This window comes from Trichomycterus rosablanca, chromosome 16 (genome assembly GCF_030014385.1).
Source record: "Trichomycterus rosablanca isolate fTriRos1 chromosome 16, fTriRos1.hap1, whole genome shotgun sequence".
In the NCBI taxonomy this organism is placed as follows: Eukaryota; Metazoa; Chordata; class Actinopteri; order Siluriformes; family Trichomycteridae; genus Trichomycterus; species Trichomycterus rosablanca.
The window spans coordinates 9896179-9916299 of record NC_086003.1 but is presented as its reverse complement, the minus strand read 5'-3'; the positions used below and the strand labels follow the sequence as shown (position 1 = coordinate 9916299).

The 20121-nt window shown below is 41.9% G+C and overlaps 1 protein-coding gene across 4 annotated transcripts in view; it reads left to right on the top strand.

Moving 5' to 3' along the window:
* aggf1 (angiogenic factor with G patch and FHA domains 1) overlaps nt 1-20121 on the top strand; it is a 65749-nt gene that overhangs the window by 28708 nt on the left and 16920 nt on the right. For 2 of the 4 annotated variants that reach the window (XM_063012200.1, XM_063012199.1), the window contains exons 6-12: nt 7388-7531; nt 7825-8016; nt 10175-10580; nt 18243-18345; nt 18437-18488; nt 18632-18733; nt 19451-19616. In XM_063012200.1, coding sequence (XP_062868270.1) covers nt 7388-7531; nt 7825-8016; nt 10175-10580; nt 18243-18345; nt 18437-18488; nt 18632-18733; nt 19451-19616 — 1165 coding nt within the window. The remainder of the gene's footprint in view (nt 1-7387; nt 7532-7824; nt 8017-10174; nt 10581-18242; nt 18346-18436; nt 18489-18631; nt 18734-19450; nt 19617-20121) is intronic. The other 2 variants (XM_063012201.1, XM_063012202.1) reach the window with 2 other exon arrangements.

Here is a 20121-nt window from a genome sequence, read left to right as displayed (position 1 = left end):
AACATATACACTGCCTGGCCAAAAAAAAGGTCACCACCTGGATTTAACTAAGCAAATAGGTAAGAGCCTCCCATTAGATAATTACTGCATGGGTGATTATGTTTCAGCTGGCAACAAGTTATTTAACCCTAACTGATGCAGTGAGTAGCTTCTCATTTGTTAAACAACCATGTCGAAAGACACATCCTGTGGTCGTGGAAAAGATGTTAATCTGTTTCAGAAAGGTCAAATTATTGGCATGCATCAAGCAGAGAAAACATCTAAGGAGATTGCTGAAACTACTAAAATTGGGTTAAGAACTGTCCAACGCATTATTAAAAAGTGGAAGGACAGTGGGGAAACATCATCTTCAAGGAAGGAATGTGGTCGGAAAAAAATCTTGAATGATCGTGATCCGCGATCACTTAAACGTTTGGAGAAATCAAATGGTAGAAAAACTACAGTAGAACTCAGGGATATGCTTAATAGTGAAAGTAACCACACGCACATTGCGAATGGAACTCAAGGGATTGGGACTAAACAGCTGTGTAGCCTTAAGAAAACCACTTGTCAGTGAGGCTAACCGGCAAAAACGGCTTCAATTTGCTAGGGAGCATAAAGATTGGACTCTGGAGCAATGGAAGAAGGTCATGTGGTCTGATGAGTCCAGATTTACCCTGTTCCACAGTGATGGGCGCATCAGGGTAAGAAGAGAGGTGGCTGAAGTGATGCACCCATCATGCCTAGTGCCTACCGTACAAGCCTGTGGGGGCAGTGCTATGATCTGGGGTTGCTGCAGTTGTTTAGGTCTAGGTTCAGCAATGTTATGTGCCCAAAGAATGAGGTCAGCTGACTACCTGAATATACTGAACGACCAGGTTATTCCATCAATGGATTTTTTCCTCCCTGATGGCACGGGCATATTCCAAGATGACAATGCCAGGATTCATCGGGCTCAAATTGTGAAAGAGTTCAGGGAGCATGTGACATCATTTTCACACATGGATTGGCCATCACAGAGTCCAGACCTGAACCCCATTGAGAATCTTTGGGATGTGCTGGAGAAGACTTTGCTCAGTGTCCAAATCTCCCATCATCAATACAAAATCTTGGGGAAAAATTAATGCAACTCTGGAAAGAAATAAATGTTGTGACATTGCAGAAGCTTGTGGAAACGATGCCACAGCGAATGCGTGCCGTATAGCTAAAGCTAAAGGCGGTCCAACGAAATATTAGTGTGTGTGACTTTTTTTGGCAGGCAGTGTATATATAGTTTATATATATATACAGTGTATCACAAAAGTGAGTACACCCCTCACATTTCTGCAGATATTTAAGTATATCTTTTCATGGGACAACACTGACAAAATGACACTGACACAATGAAAAGTAGTCTGTGTGCAGCTTATATAACAGTGTAAATTTATTCTTCCCACAAAATAACTCAATATACAGCCATTAATGTCTAAACCACCGGCAACAAAAGTGAGTACACCCCTAAGAGACTACACCCCTAAATGTCCAAATTGAGCACTGCTTGTCATTATCCCTCCAAAATGTCATGTGACTCGTTAGTGTTACTAGGTCTCAGGTGTGCATAGGGAGCAGGTGTGTTCAATTTAGTAGTACAGCTCTCACACACTCTCATACTGGTCACTGAAAGTTCCAACATGGCACCTCATGGCAAAGAACTCTCTGAGGATCTTAAAAGACGAATTGTTGCGCCACATGAAGATGGCCAAGGCTACAAGAAGATTGCCAACACCCTGAAACTGAGCTGCAGCACAGTGGCCAAGATCATCCAGCGTTTTAAAAGAGCAGGGTCCACTCAGAACAGACCTCGCGTTGGTCGTCCAAAGAAGCTGATTGCACGTGCTCAGCGTCACATCCAACTGCTGTCTTTGAAAGATAGGCGCAGGAGTGCTGTCAGCATTGCTGCAGAGATTGAAAAGGTGGGGGGTCAGCCTGTCAGTGCTCAGACCATACGCCGCACACTACATCAAATTGGTCTGCATGGCTGTCACCCCAGAAGGAAGCCTCTTCTGAAGTCTCTACACAAGAAAGCCCGCAAACAGTTTGCTGAAGACATGTCAACAAAGGACATGGATTACTGGAACCAATCTGATGAGACCAAGATTAATTTGTTTGGTTCAGATGGTCTCAAGCATGTGTGGCGGCAATCAGGTGAGGAGTACAAAGATAAGTGTGTCATGCCTACAGTCAAGCATGGTGGTGGGAATGCCATGGTCTGGGGCTGCATGAGTGCAGCAGGTGTTGGGGAGTTACATTTCATTGAGGGACACATGAACTCCAATATGTACTGTGAAATACTAAAGCAGAGCATGATCCCCTCCCTCCGGAAACTGGGTCGCAGGGCAGTGTTCCAGCATGATAATGACCCCAAACACACCTCTAAGACGACCACTGCTTTATTGAAGAGGCTGAGGGTAAAGGTGATGGACTGGCCAAGCATGTCTCCAGACCTAAACCCAATAGAACATCTTTGGGGCATCCTCAAGCGGAAGGTGGAGGAGCGCAAAGTCTCGAATATCCGCCAGCTCCGTGATGTCGTCATGGAGGAGTGGAAAAGCATTCCAGTGGCAACCTGTGAAGCTCTGGTAAACTCCATGCCCAGGAGAGTTAAGGCAGTTCTGGGAAATAATGGTGGCCACACAAAATATTGACACTTCAGGAACTTTCACTAAGGGGTGTACTCACTTTTGTTGCTGGTGGTTTAGACATTAATGGCTGTATATTGAGTTATTTTGAGGGAAGAATAAATTTACACTGTTATATAAGCTGCACACAGACTACTTTTCATTGTGTCAGTGTCATTTTGTCAGTGTTGTCCCATGAAAAGATATACTTAAATATCTGCAGAAATGTGAGGGGTGTACTCACTTTTGTGATACACTGTATAGTTTATATATAAATTGTTTAGTTCAAATTGTATCTACTCATAATTTAAACAATCACTTATTATAATATTATAATTATATATAGATAGACCCTTGTGGGATGGCTTTATCTCAAGCTTTATCGTGTTGATCATCCTCATTTTTAGTAAATAAAGCACACATTACAAAAGATTTCGAGCAGAAAAAAAAAAAAAAAAAAAATAGGCCTTCAGCAGGTTGTGCAAACAGGTTCTGTTGTCAATAAACCAAAAGCTGCAGATGATGCAACACCTGACCAAGGATGACATAGACCATCAGAATTTGCAGAATGGGTGCAACTTTGGATAAACCTTGTTTTTCCTATCTGATTGTTGTTCATCTTAAAAATAGAACTGCTGATGCTTTTGCTAGCATTTATCATGATGTTTTAGTGAAAATTGATCAGGTATGGGAGAAAATGATAGCCTATGTAGAACATCCTTGAGAGCAATTTCCAAAGCCTGAAGATACTACTTGTATATGTTCAAACGATAGTATGCAAGTTTAAACACACATTGCCCATGCAGCCCTAATACCATTCAGGAGGAGAATTTTTTTTTTTTCTTAGAGATGAACCTACTGTGGTGTGAACATTTTTTTTAAATCCAGGAACAACAGCAAAAGACCTTGTGAAGATGCTGGAAGAAGCAGAAGCAAATATATGTAAAACGTGTAATTGTGTAGAGATATTAAAGCTTGGGCATTAATAAGTCTTTTGAATCGACATTGGGGCACAATGGTACCATCACCTCACACTACGAAGGTCCTGAGTTTGATTCCCAGGTGGAGTGGTTTAGGTCCTTTCTGTTTAAAGTTTGCATGTTCTCCTTGTCTGCGTGGGTTTTCTCCCACAGTCCAAAGCCATGTAATTTAGGGGAACTGAAGATACAGAATTGCTTGTGACAGTGTTTGACATAGAACTTGAACTGATGAATCATGAACTGAAGAATCACCTAACTACCTATCCTGTCATGAATGTAACAAAAGTGTGTGAAACATGACGTTTAAATTCTAACAAAACAAACAAACATGGACAATAACCCCAAGCATACTTCCAAAGTTGTGACAAAATGCCTTAAGGACAACAAAGTGAAGGTAATGGAGTCTCCATCACACATCCCTGATTTTAATCTAATAACAATTTATTACTGGAAATGCGTGTGCAAGCAAGGCACAAACAGCAGCATTACAGCAGCTTATTGTGAGAAACTTGTGAAAGGCTACCAAAATTTGACCCACGATAAAAATAAAAGCCAATGTACCAAATACTATGTGTATGTAAAGTTCTGAGCTACAGGGATTGTGATGAAAGAAATTACTGTCTGTAATATTATTCTCACATTTTCACATTCTTAAAATGTGATTCTAACTGACCTGAGGGATGAAGTGTGTACTAGGAATAAATGTCAGGAATTGTAAAAAAACGGAGTTACTGTGGCTTAGGTGTATGAAAACTTCTGGTTATGAGGTAATCGTGTCTTAACAATCAGTTCTCTGTATGGGGCTACATAGTTGCAGACCAGTTAAAATGTTTGTGTTACCTTATGTCCATAGTTGCCAGTAACCCAGGGAAGAGTTTGTGGTTGTGCTTCTGGTTGCGGAACCAGATACCACACACCTCTTGTGAAATCCATATCTTGGCAAGTCAGCGCTGTTTTGACAGTATATTAAATAGGTGGTCCTTGTAATTTGGCTCATCTGTATGTGTATATATGCAGTGGATTCAGCACCCTTGACTTTTGGCATACATGCTAATCTCACATGTCAAAAACACCTTTAATGAACCCAAAAGTGAACCTTGCAAAAGTGAGAATTATATTGACAAGGAAATTGATTAATTGCAGTTTTGTGGTAATTGTACTAATCTATATTTTGTGAAGGAGATCCTTAATTTGCTATGCTGCTCTTACACGATTTGTCTTCATTTTACATTTCCAAAATTTTTGCACATTGTTTAACCCAGTGAAGTTTAGACTGTAGCTGAATACAGTGCAAGTAAATGAGGGTTAATGGCTTTGCCCAGGAGCCCATGAGTGGGAACATGGCAGCGATGGGGCTTGAACCAGCAACCCTCTAATCAATAGCTCATTAGCTCAGTGATAGCTCATTAACCAGTGAGCTATCACTGCCCCAGGCAAAACATCTAAATTGTGATGCAAGCCCAAATCAGAAAAATGTGAGACAGTATGAAAAATGCCAAAAAAATAAAAATGCAGTGTTCCTTACATTTACTTTGACTTTTATTTGATTGCAGACAGTTTGAACTCAAGATATTTCATGTTCTGTCTGCTCAACTTCATTTAATTTGTTAATATACCTCCATTCCTGCATTTCAGGCCTGCAACACATTCCTAAAAAAGTTGTGACGGGGGCAATTTAGGGCTAGTAATGAGGTGAAAAAACTAAATAATGATGTGATTCCAAACAGGTGATGGCAACAAGTGTGTGAGAAAATTATTGAAATGTTTAAAAACAATAGACCTCAAAGAAAGATTGGAAGGGATTTGCATATTTCTTCTTCTACAGTGCATATCATCATTAAACAATTCAAGGAATCGGGAGGAATTTCAGTGCGTAAAGGCCAAGCTGAATGCCTGTGGTCTTCGATCCCTCAGACGGTACTGCAGATGAATCAGAATTACAGGTCTTTTTTGACCAGAGCGGTAGAGACTGGCGACACTTCCATAGGGAACCGTTGTAAAGGGGGCGGAGACATTTTTCTGCGCAGCTTTCGGGTTGTGGGGCTAGTGAATAGTTCCAAACATTCACTTTCAACCCATAGAGCCACATTCATTTCCACTACTTAGCAAGCATTTTTTAGTTGGAGTTCATTTCATTGCAGATAGTATGCATATGGAATCTTTCATGTACAATGGTACAACCCAGATGCCTCCAATCCCACAGGTTTTTAACAATTTTCTCACACATTTGCTGATAAAGTGATTATCTTCTCCCTATCTTTGCTGCCAAAGGACTTTCCTGGATGCTGCTTTTGTACATTAGCGAATGAAATAAATGAAAATAAATGAAATAAAGCTGAAAAAAAAGATAAAATATCCTTTGTTCATACTGTTTGCAATTCAATACAACTACATACATTTCTAAATCACTGCTTCTTTATTTATTTGCATTTAAGTACATTTGAAGGTAAATACTTTTACTCAAGTGGAGGTAAAGAGTATTTTTACTTTTAAGGTAAAATATTACTCCAGTAAAAGTGAATATGCACAAGTTCATTTTGTCTAATGTAAGTGGTGGACAAGGTACACAAACCATGTAGTTGAGTTAAAACTGAACTACATGGTTTGTGTACCTTGTCCACCACTTACATTAGACAAAATGAACTTGTGCATATTCATAATGAATTCATTAATGTATTACATGTAGGAATCAATTATTAATCACTCAGGAAATAAGACATGAATTAATGCTATTTCATGTACCCTTACTATAATGTTTTTGGTACGGTAGTGTGTTTATGAATCTGTTCATTCAGTGCAGGCAAACCTTACGAATCCAGCCACATGGCTTAGTGTTTAGCCAAAATTATTATTATTATGAATCCTCAGGAAAGTGAAGGGAGATTAGTTCATGCAAAAAAATTAAACAAAAACTTATTATGTAATGTATGCTAATATAATGTACTGTGTTAACAAGAATGACCTATTTAACAAGTCATTATTAACATCAATCTTCCACTTCATATATCAAATTGACATTAAAGCAGATGCAGTAAATGTAAAGGCAGTTGAAAATACCCAGAAATTGTAAAAATGTTTATTATTTACCGTTTAATATTTAATTCATTGCTGCCTGTCCCATATGAGAACATGACAGCGTGGGGTTTGTTTGGAACTATTGAAGGGGCACATGAACCATGTGACCGCGTAGCGGCGAGATCAAGGAGTGTCGCAACTCTACGGCTCTGTTCCGGACCAAAGACGAAAAGGACCATCCAGACTGTTATCAGCAACAAGTCCAAAAGCCAGGGTCTGTCATGGTATGGGGCTGTGTCAGTGCCCTTGGTAAAGATAATTTACTTTTCTGTGATGACAGCATTAATGCAGAAAAGTACATTGAGCAACATGTTCTGCCTTCAAGACGTCATTTTTCCAGGGACGTCCATGCATTTTTCATCAATGCAAAACTACATGCTGCACACATTACAAAGGCATGGCTGCGAAAGAAGAGGGTATGGGTAATGGACTGGCCTGCCTGCAGTCCTGACCTGTCCCTAATAGAGAATGTGTGGAGAATTTTGAAACGAAAATGCGACAGTGACCATAGTTAAATAGTGTTATTTCCAGTGATAAACGTTGTCCAAACAGCTGTGTATGTGTATAACTCTATTCTGGAGTAGCAGTTGCTTTTGTCAGTCTTGCTATACTCAGAGGTTTTACAGGTCCATACTGGCCATTGCCTGCATGGTAGTTGCTTAAGAAGCCAAGTAATTGTTTGTATGTGTGTTAAAGATACAGACAGGTGACAAAAGCAGCTTGTCTATAGCAGGTATGCTGAAAGCCACAGCAGAGGAGGCACTCAATCAGACAGGCTTTGTTTTTGATGAGAGTTCAGGAATGTACTATGATTACGCGACCGGCTTCTATTATGACTCTGTAAGTTCCTCTTGTCATCATCCTCACAATAATTACTGTATATGATTTAATAAACAGTTGCTGCTTTAATATTTAGCTTTGATTGGCATGTGCCAGTTATATTTACAATGTGAATGTATTTTTTAAGAAATCTTTACATTTTCTTTTGTATTTCAGTTAGTTAAACGTGTATAAGCTAGTTAAATAAAAGTAAATTTACAAAGTACAGATGTTTTAATGTATTTAGCAAAATGTATTAACTTTTCAGTAATGGGTTTTGTATAATAATGTGTGTAAACCATTTTGGTTTTCAGAATAGTCAGCTGTATTACGATGCTAACACAGGCATATACTACAGCTATGACACTGACAGTGGGAAATACCAGTTTCACTCTCAAATCAAGCTTCCTGCTGTCCAGCTCTGTGAAACTGTCAATGACCAGGAAACTACCAGCAAATGGAAGCTCAAGAAGACTTCAGAGAGAACAGAGCTCGCAAAGACCATGGTAAAGTGTTTGCAGGCCTAATTCTGAGTGGCTAGAGTGGATGCTGGTTATTTGAGTGCAAGATAAATAATTTATTAATAATGAACAAATCTGGAAAAAACTGATTACTATAATTTTGATGACCAAAAAAGATATATACACTGCTCAAAAAAATTAAGGGAACACTTAAATCACACATCGGATCTTGATGAATGAAAGATTCAAGTTAAGAACAAAATGACATAAGTCAATGGAAACCAAAATAATCAACCCCTTAGAGGACCGAAAATCAAAGTAAAACATTGAAATCATAGGCAATTTCATCAATGCAACTCATGATGTTACTCAGTAGTGTGTATGGCCCCCACGTGCCTATATGCACTCTCGGCAACATCTGGGCATGCTCCTGATGAGATGGCGGATGGTGTCCTGGGGGATGTCCTCCCAGACCTGGATCAGGGCATCAGTGAGCTCCTGGACAGTCTGTGGCGCGACTTGGTGGCGTTGGATGCACTGATACATAAAGTTCCAGGGGTTCTCAGTTGGATTCAGGACTGGAGAACGTAAGGGCCAGTAAATGGCATCAGTGCCTTTATTGTCCAGGAACTGCCTACACACACTGGCCACATGATGGGCATTGTCTTGCACCAGGAGGAACCCAGGGCCCACTGCCCTAGCGTAAGATCTGACAGTGGCTCTGAGGATTTTATCTCGGTACCTAACAGCATTCAGGGTACTGTTGGCTATCAAGTGGAGGTTTGTGCGACCCTCCAAGGATATGCCTCCCCAGACCATCACTGACTCACCACCAAACCGGTCATGCTGGATGATGTTGCAGGCAGCATAACGTTCACCATGGCGTCTCCAGACTCTTTCACGTCTGTCACATGTGCTCATGTGTCTCTCATCTGTGAAGAGAACAGGTCGCCAATGGTGGACCTGCTATTTCTTGTGTTCTCTGGCAAATGCCAATCAGACTGCACGGTGCTGGGCTGTGAGTACAGGTGCCACTAGAGGACGTCGGGCTCTTATGTCACCCTCATGGAGTCAGTCTGACAGTTTGTTTAGAAACATGCACATCAGAAGCCTACTGGAGGTCACTTTGTAGGGCTCTGGCAGTGATCCTACTGTTCCTCCTCTCACAAAGGAGCAGATACCAGTTCTGCTCTCCTCGTGTAACACCCTGTGTCCTGGTACCTCTTCCATGCTCTTGAGACTGTGCTGAAAGACAAAGCAAACCTTCTTCCACGTATGGATGTGACATCCTGGAGGAGCTGGACTACCTGTGCAACTAGAAAGGGCTGCAGGTACCGCCTCATGCCACCAGTAGTGACAAGGACACTAGCAAAATGCAAAACTAGAGAAGAATCAGTCAGGAAGGATAAGGAGGGAGTATTTGTCTGCAAAACCATTCCCCTTTTGGGGGTTGTCTTGCTGTTGCCTCTCCGGTGCACCTATTGTCACTTTCATTTGCACCAAAGCAGGTGAACTTGATTCACAATCGCTTATGCTTCCTAACTGGGCAGATTGATATCCTTGAAGTTTAACTGACTTTGTGTTATACTGTGATGATTAAGTGCTCCCTTAATTTTTTTGAGCAGTGTACTTTTGTACAGTGTACCTAGATGCTATGTGATGTACTGAATATTAAATGTGAACTAATTTTAGAATTGAGTGATCAGGTAGGTTATTAACTTCTTCCTTGTGTACACTCCAACAAGTGCAGTGGAGTTTGCATGTTTTCCCCGCGTCTGTGTGGGAGCTTTGGTTTTCTCCCAGTTTAAAGACATGTAAGTTGGGTGACTTACATGAATGTGATGGTAAAATAAATTAATTAAATGCATTATGCTCAATTATTTTCTTTACATGGCTGCCAACACCCTTATGGACTTTCTTCCATACACTTACAATGACAGCTCGCAATTTTTTATGAATTAGGGTAAATTAAGGGTGTCTTGTGTTTTTGCAGTCGTGGAGATGTACAGATGTAGGCAATATGGTGCAGGTTTATCTGCAGTAACAGACCATACAAGTGCTATTCTCTTGTGCAGCTGTGTTTAAAAACATTTTATAATTAGCCTGTAGCAAATTATCAGTATTTTTGGTATTATGTAAGCATTTTATGCTGTAGTTGTTTATACCATTCATTTTACATGGTTAAATATTATGTGTCTCATAGGACCAGAGTGGTAAGAAGAAGCTGATAAAAGACACTAAGATTAAGGAGCAGCATGACAATGGAAAGTGTGATAAGATGATTACAAAGAAAAAAGGCAGATGCTCACGAAGCAGGAAGCACTCATCATCTTCATTTCATTCAGTCAGAAGCACAGTATCCTCAGTGAGCCCAAGGAAAAGCAGATCTCAGATAAGGAACACATCACATTCTAAAAAACGATCACACTCGCCTTCACGCATGGATTCATGCTCTGTGGATGTAAACAGTGAGAGTGAGCCAGAGGAAGGAGAGATCATGGGGTCAGAAGGGGAGAAAGAACCTTTTTCATCATCAACATCTCTGTCTGATTCTCCAGTCACCTCCCCAGCTCCAGACAGCCCTGTAAACACAATGCAGCCACCAGAAGGTGAGCGAGTAAAAAATAAAAAAATAAAATGATGAGTTTGAGGAGTAGATTAAGGTAACATTACAATACAAAACCCAGAGTTGGGATTGTGGTGGGTAAAAAACTCTCTAAACATTACAGTAAAATTATTATTAAATTATGACATTTTGTAAACTATGCATTAACACCATAGGACTACAACAAATGTTTGTCTGATTAATCCTTCAACCACGTCTTTAGTGTGATAAACCGTGCTCAGGTTGTCTGTGCGTACCAACACGTCTGCCTTGCAAACTTGGAAGAAAGAATTCCAAGGCAAGTTTCACGGCACATAGTTCTTGAAAATTGATGTGTTTACAAGCTTGGCTCGCTGACCATGTGTCCTGAACCCACCTGTGCCCCCACACGGCCCCCCAGCCGGAAGCTGACGCATCTGTCGTCACCACCTCCCTGCGTGTGGGTATTTGCCCCATGTTCACCCCTGACAAGATGAACTTTGGAGAGCGCCATGGTTTGAGAGCTGTCAGACAATCTTCTGAAACGCGGACCAACACATGTCTGTGGCGTACAGGATCCAGTTTGAGAGAAGTGAGCCATATCTGAAAAGGCCTCATGTGGAGTTTCCCCCAACGTAACAACCTGTGCAGCTGCCTTAAGGAGGCCCTGGAGACGCAGTAGCCTTAAGAATGGCACTCTCATGCTGAGTTTCAGGCGGCACACACGAGACAGGATTGCTCGTGCGCGGGTCCTGGGAAGCGAGGCCGTCATAGATGGGGAGTCTAGCACCATGTCAATAAACTGGATCTTCTGGACTGGGAGGAGGATGCTCTTCTCCCAATTTACTGACAGGCCAAGCGCCTGGATGTGATTCAGCAGCCGCTGTGTGTCCACGAGTGCCTGTGCTCTGGAGGGGGCACACACAAGCCAATCGTCTAGATAAGGGAGGATTTTTAAACCTTGCTCCATGAGGGGTGCCAGAGCTGCCTGCATGCACTTGGAAAATGTTCTTGGTGCCAGAGATAACCCGAAGGGTAGAACTTTGAACTGGAACACCCTGCCTTGAAATGCAAACTGCAGGAACCATCTGTGTTCTGGTGCTATTGGAATGTGGAAATACGCATAGCGTAAATCCACTAAGGTGAACCATTTGCATTTTTTTACACTGCGAAAAACAGTTGTCATGTGGAGCATTCAAAAGTGAAGAACCTTCAGGTAAAAATTCAACCGACGGAGGCCCAGAATTGGCCGGAAGCCTCCATCCTTTTTTGGAACTACAAAATACGTTGAATAGAAGCCCTCTGGTTGAACATGAAGGGTCCACAACCTCTATTGCTCCTCTCCTCAGATATAAACTTTGTTTAGCACTGAAGTTACCCTCGGCGCGGAACTGAGGGGTGACCGGTGATGGAACTGCAGTTTGTAACCTGATGACATGACTTTGAGAACCCACTGATCTGTAACCATACTTTCCTAATATGTCATGCGCTGGGTCTTCAACGGTTCCTCCACCAGCTGAAGCCCGTCTGCGACGGTTATGGGTGGCGCCCCCCTTAGAATAGGGGTGGCGCGGCATTGACCTGACCCCACGAACAGGTGGTTTTGTCGTGGCACATTTTGCGTGGCACATTTTGCACCTTAGGTCTTGACTGTGGCTCTGAGCCTCGCAAGTACGTGCATGGTGGGGGGCGGTTTGACACTCCTGAGTGACGAAAACAGTGAAAACCTCGAGAAGCTTCAGTTCTAGAGGCCTCTGAAAAGGCTGAGTGGCGTTCAAGGGCTTCTTTGATCGGCAGGCCAAAAACGTACCCCGGCACCAGGGGCAGTGACCTGATTGCCGTTCTACAGGCTTCAGAAAGCGATGATTGGGCCAACCACACTTGACGGCGCCCATGAATCAGTGTTCCTATCAGCCTCCTATGGCTCCGGGCCAAGTAGCCGACTGACTGCAGGGCTGCATTTAAGAGCTCATCCACAGGTCCACTACTATTAGTGCCTTGTAGGGAAGACTGCAAGGCCAGAATTATTTTCGCCATCCTAGTCGTAGTGTCATGTGCCTTAGATAACAGCCCATCAGTGCGTCTACACTTAGCACTGGGACAATGTGGGTCTGGGCGTAAAGCTTCATCAGCAGACACCACCTTAGATGCCACACAAGCATCCACCACTGGCATTTGGCTCAGTCCCATGGAAGCAGCATCCACCATGGATGCTAGTGCCAGCTCTGCCGCACTTGCCCGCGAACGCTGGCTACTTGTGTGGAAACCAGCTGTGAATTCGGCAGTAAAGTCTTCTCCGGCAGGAACAGAGAAGTTATCGGGTGAGACAGCCCGCATGAAGAACTTACAGTGGGGCCAAAAAGTATTTAGTCAGCCACTGATTGTGCAAGTTTCTCCTACTTAGAAAGATGAGAGAGGTCTGTAATTTTCATCATAGGTACACTTCAACTATGAGAGACAAAATGAGAAAAAAAAATCCAGGAAATCACATTGTAGGATTTTTAAAGAATTTATTTGTAAAATAAGTATTTGGTCAATAACATAAGTTCGACTCAATACTTTGTAACATAACCTTTGTTGGCAATGACAGAGGTCAAACGTTTCCTGTAAGTCTTCACCAGGTTTGCACACACTGTAGCTGGTATTTTGGCCCATTCCTCCATGCAAATCTCCTCTAGAGCAGTGATGTTTTGGGGCTGTCGCTGGGCAACACGGACTTTCAACTCCCTCCACAAATTTTCTATGGGGTTTAGGTCTGGAGACTGGCTAGGCCACTCCAGGACCTTGAAATGCTTTTTACGGAGCCACTCCTTTGTTGCCCGAGCGGTGTGTTTGGGATCATTGTCATGCTGGAAGACCCAGCCACGTTCCATCTTCAATGCTCTCACTGATGGAAGGAGGTTTTGGCTTAAAATCTCACGATACATGGCCCCGTTCATTCTTCCCTTAACACGTCCTGTCCCCTTTGCAGAAAAACAGCCCCAAAGCATGATGTTTTCACCCCCATGCTTCACAGTAGGTATGGTGTTCTTGGGATGCAACTCAGCATTCTTCTTCCTCCAAACACGACGAGTTGAGTTTTTACCAAAAAGTTCCATTTTGGTTTTATCTGACCACATGATATTCTCCCAATCCTCTTCTGGATCATCCATATGCTGTCTGGCAAACTTCAGACGGGCCTGGACATGTACTGGCTTAAGCAGGGGGACACGCCTGGCACTGCAGGATTTGAGTCCCTCTTGGCGTAGTGTGTTACTGATGGTAGCCTTTGTTACTTTGGTCCCAGCTCTCTGCAGGTCATTCATCAGGTCCCTCCGTGTAGTTCTGGGATTTTTGCTCACCGTTCTCATGATCATTTTGACCCCACGGGATGAGATCTTGTGTGGGGCCCCAGATCGAGGGAGATTATCAATGGTCTTGTATGTCTTCCATTTTCTTACAATTGCTCCCACAGTTGATTTATTTACACCAACCTGCTTGCCTATTGTAGATTCACTCTTCCCAGCCTGGTGCAGGTCTACAATTTTCTTCCTGGTGTCCTTCGACAGCTCTTTGGTCTTGGCCATGGTTGAGTTTGGAGTCTGACTGTTTGAGGCTGTGGACAGGTGTCTTTTATACAGATAACGAGGTCAAACAGGTGCCATTAATACAGGTAACGAGTGGAGGACAGAAGAGCTTCTTAAAGAAGAAGTTACAGGTCTGTGAGAGCCAGAAATCTTGCTTGTTTGTGGGTGACCAAATACTTATTTTCCACCATAATTTACAAATAAATTCTTTAAAAATCCTACAATGTGATTTCCTGGAATTTTTTTTTCTCATTTCGTCTCTTAGTTGAAGTGTACCTATGATGGAAATTACAGACCTCTCTCATCTTTCTAAGTAGGAGAACTTGCACAATCAGTGGCTGACTAAATACTTTTTAGCCCCACTGTACTAGTTTTTGAGGCTGTAGGAGTTGGGGCATCAAGTCCTAGTTTGGCCAAGGCCAACTTTAGGGCACTATGCACTTGAGCGGCGTGTGCAGGGAGTTCCGCGAGTGCGAAGCGGAGAGAGACCCCGACCGTGCTGAAGCAGCCAGCGGGGAACCACTCGGCTGCAGAAAATCCTGAAAGAATTCAGCATTTGATGCTACTGTAGAAAGTGCATCATCTGCTTTCTCTGTAGCACTATCATGATCTTTGGGTAACTTTGACTCACGCTCTGGGATACTACGAGCATCTAGTTTGACACTAAGCTCCATAAACAACGACTTCAACTGTGACAACTCTTTGGAGAATGAGCCCATGCGTTCCAACAGCGCCATGGGTCGCTTTGCAGTGTTGCTTGTGCCACGCTGAAGCGCTGGTAACGCAGCCTCGCACCCAACCTCTAGCCCCGTCAACCGTTTATGGGTTTACCAAGGCTTCACGAAGGTGGTCCAACCCAAGACACGCAGGGCATAGCTCATCCCTGTCGTAAGACTCTAAGGCAGCAAAGCACTGATTACAACCATTCGAAAGCATGACAGTTCTGCGTTGCTGCTATTGCTGCTTCACTCCCAGTATCGAGTAGTACTAAAAAGGAGTACAAAATTGCACAGAGTACAATCTCGAGGTGAAAACGGCGTGCCACCAAGGTACAAACGCTGAACAATGCTATCGCTATAATATTACGAGCCGTCGGCTTCACTTGTCACCGAGTATGAAACTTTAGGTGAAAAACTGTACACTAAGCGATTCTCTCACTAATTGAGTGAGTAGCAGGTCTCACTTGGCATAGAGTAAACACTCTAGATGACAAGGCTGTGCTGCTAATGCTAAGCGAGTAAAAGCCATCCTCTCTCTAAAAATCGAATGATTAGCGAACTTCACTTAACACAGAGTACAAAACTCTAGATGAAAGGGTTGTGCTTGTAGAGCTAAGCGATTAAGAGTAATCATCTCACTATAAATGAATGAGCAGCGAACTTCACTTAACACCAAGTACCAAACTCTAGATGAAAGGGTTGTGCTGCTAGAGCTAAGCGATTAAGAGTAATCATCTCGCTATAAATGAATGAGTAGCGAACTTCACTTAACATTGAGTACCAAACTCTAGATGAAAGGGTTGTGCTGCTAGAGCTAAGCGATTAAGAGTAATCATCTCGCTATAAATGAATAAGTAGCGAATTTCACTTAACACAGAGTACCAAACTCTAGATGAAAGGGTTGTGCTGCTAGAGCTGAGCGATTAAGAATAGTCCTCTCATTATAACGAACGAGTGGTGGCTTCACTTAACACCGAGTATAAACTCTAGGTGAAGAAAGACGGGCTAGTTCTCGGTATAACTTTTCGAGCAGCGTGCTCTACTCTAAACCGAGTGAAACTCTAGGTTAGAGCGAGCTAACTCCCGCTGTTCATACGGTGTTCACTTACCTGTTCCACGCAGACTGTAACAAGTTCAGCTTGCTCCACACCGAGTAATCTCCAGGTGGGAAATGAAGAAAATCCAGTAACAAACACAGCTTCTCTAGCTCATTCTCACACCGAGCGTGCTCCAGGTGAAATTGGATGCCAGATCCCGCTAGATCATAGCCCGTAGAGGACAAAGAAATTCGTAGCTCTGACACAGTGTCGCCGGGCTGTACTGTCGGTCTTGAAGGCGAGACTAGAAAAGAGGAAGTTTGCAGTGGGTCACAGGTACATGTATCGTAAGTGACATCACTGCAGGGGTCACGTGTGACTAATTTGGTATACAATTATCTCGGTCTGGCACATGTAACTGTTTGATATATATTTGTTCTTTCTTATCGTTATTTTTATTATTTCTCTCTAACTAGCTTTGGCAATATGAATGTCCTTATTTGTCATGCCAATAAAGCTTCTTTTGAGTTGAGAGAGCCGTAACCGAGCTACAGAGAGAACATTCAGAAAAGAAGCAGTGCTGATAGTATACTGACAAATAATTGAGAAATAAACTATAAACTTGTTTAATTATGTTAAATCTGATTCGTTCATGGTGCGAACTGAGCTTTTCGAGCCTAACTTACATCAAGAACAAGTACAGGGAGCGACTGAGGGCTCTGGACCAGGAGCTCTGCGTCTGCCTCTCATCCATCCCTGCCAGAATAGGGCGATTGTGTGCATCATCCCAGGCTCAGGTTTCCCATTAAAAGTCACGTTTACCCCTCCCTCCCTAAATGACATCTTATGGTGTGTGTGCGTGTGTGTTAGCAGTCCGAGGGATGCAGAGTGTATGTTTTTTAATACATTTTAGACTGGGGTGACTTGAGATTTTGCATACTTTTAAAGGGTGCCGTGACTGAAAAAAGGTTGAGAAACACTGGTCTAAACGATGTAATTCCCTCTTTATTTTTTGCTTAATTCAATCATTAATGTTAATTTAGTTTCAGAGGTGGACTTTTGTATGCTTTGGATCTTTGTCCTGCATAACCTTAAGCTTTAGGTCATGAACTGACATTCTCCATCAAGATGTTCTGAAAGAGAGCAGAATTCATGGTTGCATCAGTTATGATGGATCGTCCAGGTAATACAGATACAAAGCAGCCACAGACCATCATACTTCCACGACCATGTTTGACTGTTAATGTGATGTTTTTATTATGGAATTATGGAATTTCTGTGGTTATTTCAACACTGTGTGTTCTTGTCTGACCTGCCTGCAGTCCAGATCTGAGGTGAATCAGACAGTGAAGACCATGGACTGTTGAGCAGCTGAAGTCTTGTCTCAAGCACGAATAGAATAGAATAGAATAGAATCCCAGCTTTTTTGAGTGTGTTGCAGGCATCAAATTTGAAATGTTCGAAGACTTTTTCACAGTACTGTATATATACACTTGCAATAAAAAAGAAAAATTCATTCTACAAACAAAATAAAAATAACTATTAACTCTTCTGCTAAACTAGATTTAGTTTTAAATGTATGATGTAGTATTTTGTTAATAATGCTATGCACTGCTTATCTTAAAACCTACTGGTAGTCTATATAGACCTGAAGTTGGGTTAGAACATGGTTAAACCATTGAGAACTCAATCACGACCCTTAATTTAAACAACGTTTATTAAAAACTCCACCCAGAGATGCGTTCAAGGTGTGTTGCAACCATGATAAGAAGGAACTATCACAAAAGCTGAGATAGGAGATGGGTAAAAAAAAGATTTTTAAGAACTAGAGACACCATTAAGAGCGTTGTCCTTATGGCAGCAGCAAACCTGCTTGGAAGTGGGAGAAAGGGCAAAATGTAATCCAGATGCAAAACACATCAGGACGATTAACCCCTGTGTTTACTGCAAAAGACTTACAGGATGACCTGATGAGGGCTGGGACAGATGTGTCGGTGGCAACATCACCTTTTGTTTTAACTGCCTTTAGGTCATCCTGCAGCTTTGTATGTGGCTGCTACCTTCTGCCCTCATTATCGGAGAATGTTAATTCTATCACATGAAGTTGCTATGTGTTTTTATTTTAATGTACGCATTCACCTTTACTTTTATTGCTACATGTTAATCTGTGATGTCTGTACAAAACCAGATGCCATTAACAAAAAGTCTTTAAAAATTATTTGCTGCATTATTATTTAGAACATCATTTATATGTAACAAGTACAAAATTAAAGGACTTTTTAAAAGTGTATACTGCTCTGGAAGTATATTTAAAAAACAACTAAAGTGATTAAATACTTTTTCCCCATTGTATGTGTTGTTGCAGAAGGATGGCCTCCATGTATAAGGGTTACTGTAGTTCGGTCTTCTGTCCTGCAACCTGGAACTCTCTTCATCCTTACAGCTGATGCAGTTGCCACCATCGGCCGGTTAGTAACATATTGGGCTGTGTGTCAGGTAACTGTTAATGTGGTACAGTTGTTTATCAATGTCTTAAATAAGGAGGTTGTGTGTTTGCAGAGAGAAGGACATGGATCATGCCATTAGGATTCCAGAGATGGGAGTGAGTAAGGTATTACCTCTGTGTGCAGCCTGTAATTATGTGTATGTTTTCTGCATTATTTATGTGGATCTGCATTCTAAGGGGATGCTTTTTTATTTATTTGTATGCTGAGTTATGATTTAATTAAGTTGTGTGTGTGTGTTTTTTGCCAGTCTCATGCAGAGGTGTATTTTGATCAAGATCACCAGTGTTACATGTTGGTTGACCTGGGTAGTCAGAATGGCACAGTTATTAATGGCAGCAGAATATTACAGGTACCAGAAAGCATGAACTTAGTGTTCACACATTTAATTAATTAAGTTGTATATTTTGGGGACCAGAAGTCTAAGAATCATTTTACTTTTAGTGTAAATGCTTCTATTTTACATTTTCTTAAACTTTCTCAGACAGCATTGCTTAAAATACTGTCAAGCTACTTGGATGAATTTAGCCTCATGGGCTCTGGAGTACCTTAGTCACTTAACACAGTGTTTCACTGTATCAAAAAATGCATCCTGAATCTATTATGCAAAAAAAAAAAAAAAAAAAAAAGGCATGCATTTTTTGTTTAAATGCCAACAGGTTTTCTGGCCCACTGCTGTGGTCAAGAGTTCACATTTGAAAACAGGAAAATAATAACGTAAAAGAAATGTAAAGCAAAAGCCAAAAAACATTAGTCACAATATAAGGCTGGATCAGTGTCTACGCTATGTATTTATCCTATAAGTATGGTGCATAATAAAGTGGAGAGTCAGACGACAACAACTACTGACTGTTGAGCAGCTGAAGTATCAAGCTAGAATGGGCAAACATTCCATTTGCAAAACAACAACAATTATTATCCTCATTCCCCAAATGTGTAAAAGTTGTATTTCTAGAAAAGTTTATATAACAGTTGTAAACATACTTCTGTCCCAACTTTGTGTTTCTGAGTAGTTTTATGCCAAGTATTTATCATTTATCATTATTACCTTTTTTGTGTATACACACAGCCTAAAGTGCGCTGTGATCCCTGCCCTTTGACTCATGGTGATGAGGTGAAGCTTGGTGAAACAGTGTTGTCCTTTCACATTCACTCAGGCACCGACACATGTAATGGATGTGAACCAGGACAGGTCCGAGCTCACCTGAGCTTTCACAGACGGGAAGAAAATGCAGGTGTGCACACACACACGCACACCCACACCCACACACAGTAAATGTTTCAGAAAACGTTTAATATTTTTTACAGGTACAGTGCCATAACTGTTTGCCCCTATTGTATTTCTTTTAGACATAATGGTTTATGCAGCAATGTTTATTTAAAATGTATTTATTACATGGCGCCCAGGTGGTGCACCAGGATAATTCACAAGCGCACCAGTGCTGGGATTCTGAACTCCCCAAATTCGAATCTCAGCTCTGCTATCGGCTGGCTGGGCGCCCCCTAGCAGGCACAATCGGCAAGTGCCTGTAGAAGACAAAATTGGCCTCTAGTCTGCTGGTTGGGAAAAGACTGAACTAAAAAGGGGTGGGGGTCTTCAACACTGTTTAAGGACCCTGGTTTAAGTAGAAAGGGATCTCTGTTCGCTATATCAATTTCATGTGCAAATCCACCGAAGTGTGGGAGAATAAGAAGGGATTGTGGACTGCACACACGTCTGAGGGAGTGTGTGTCAGGTGA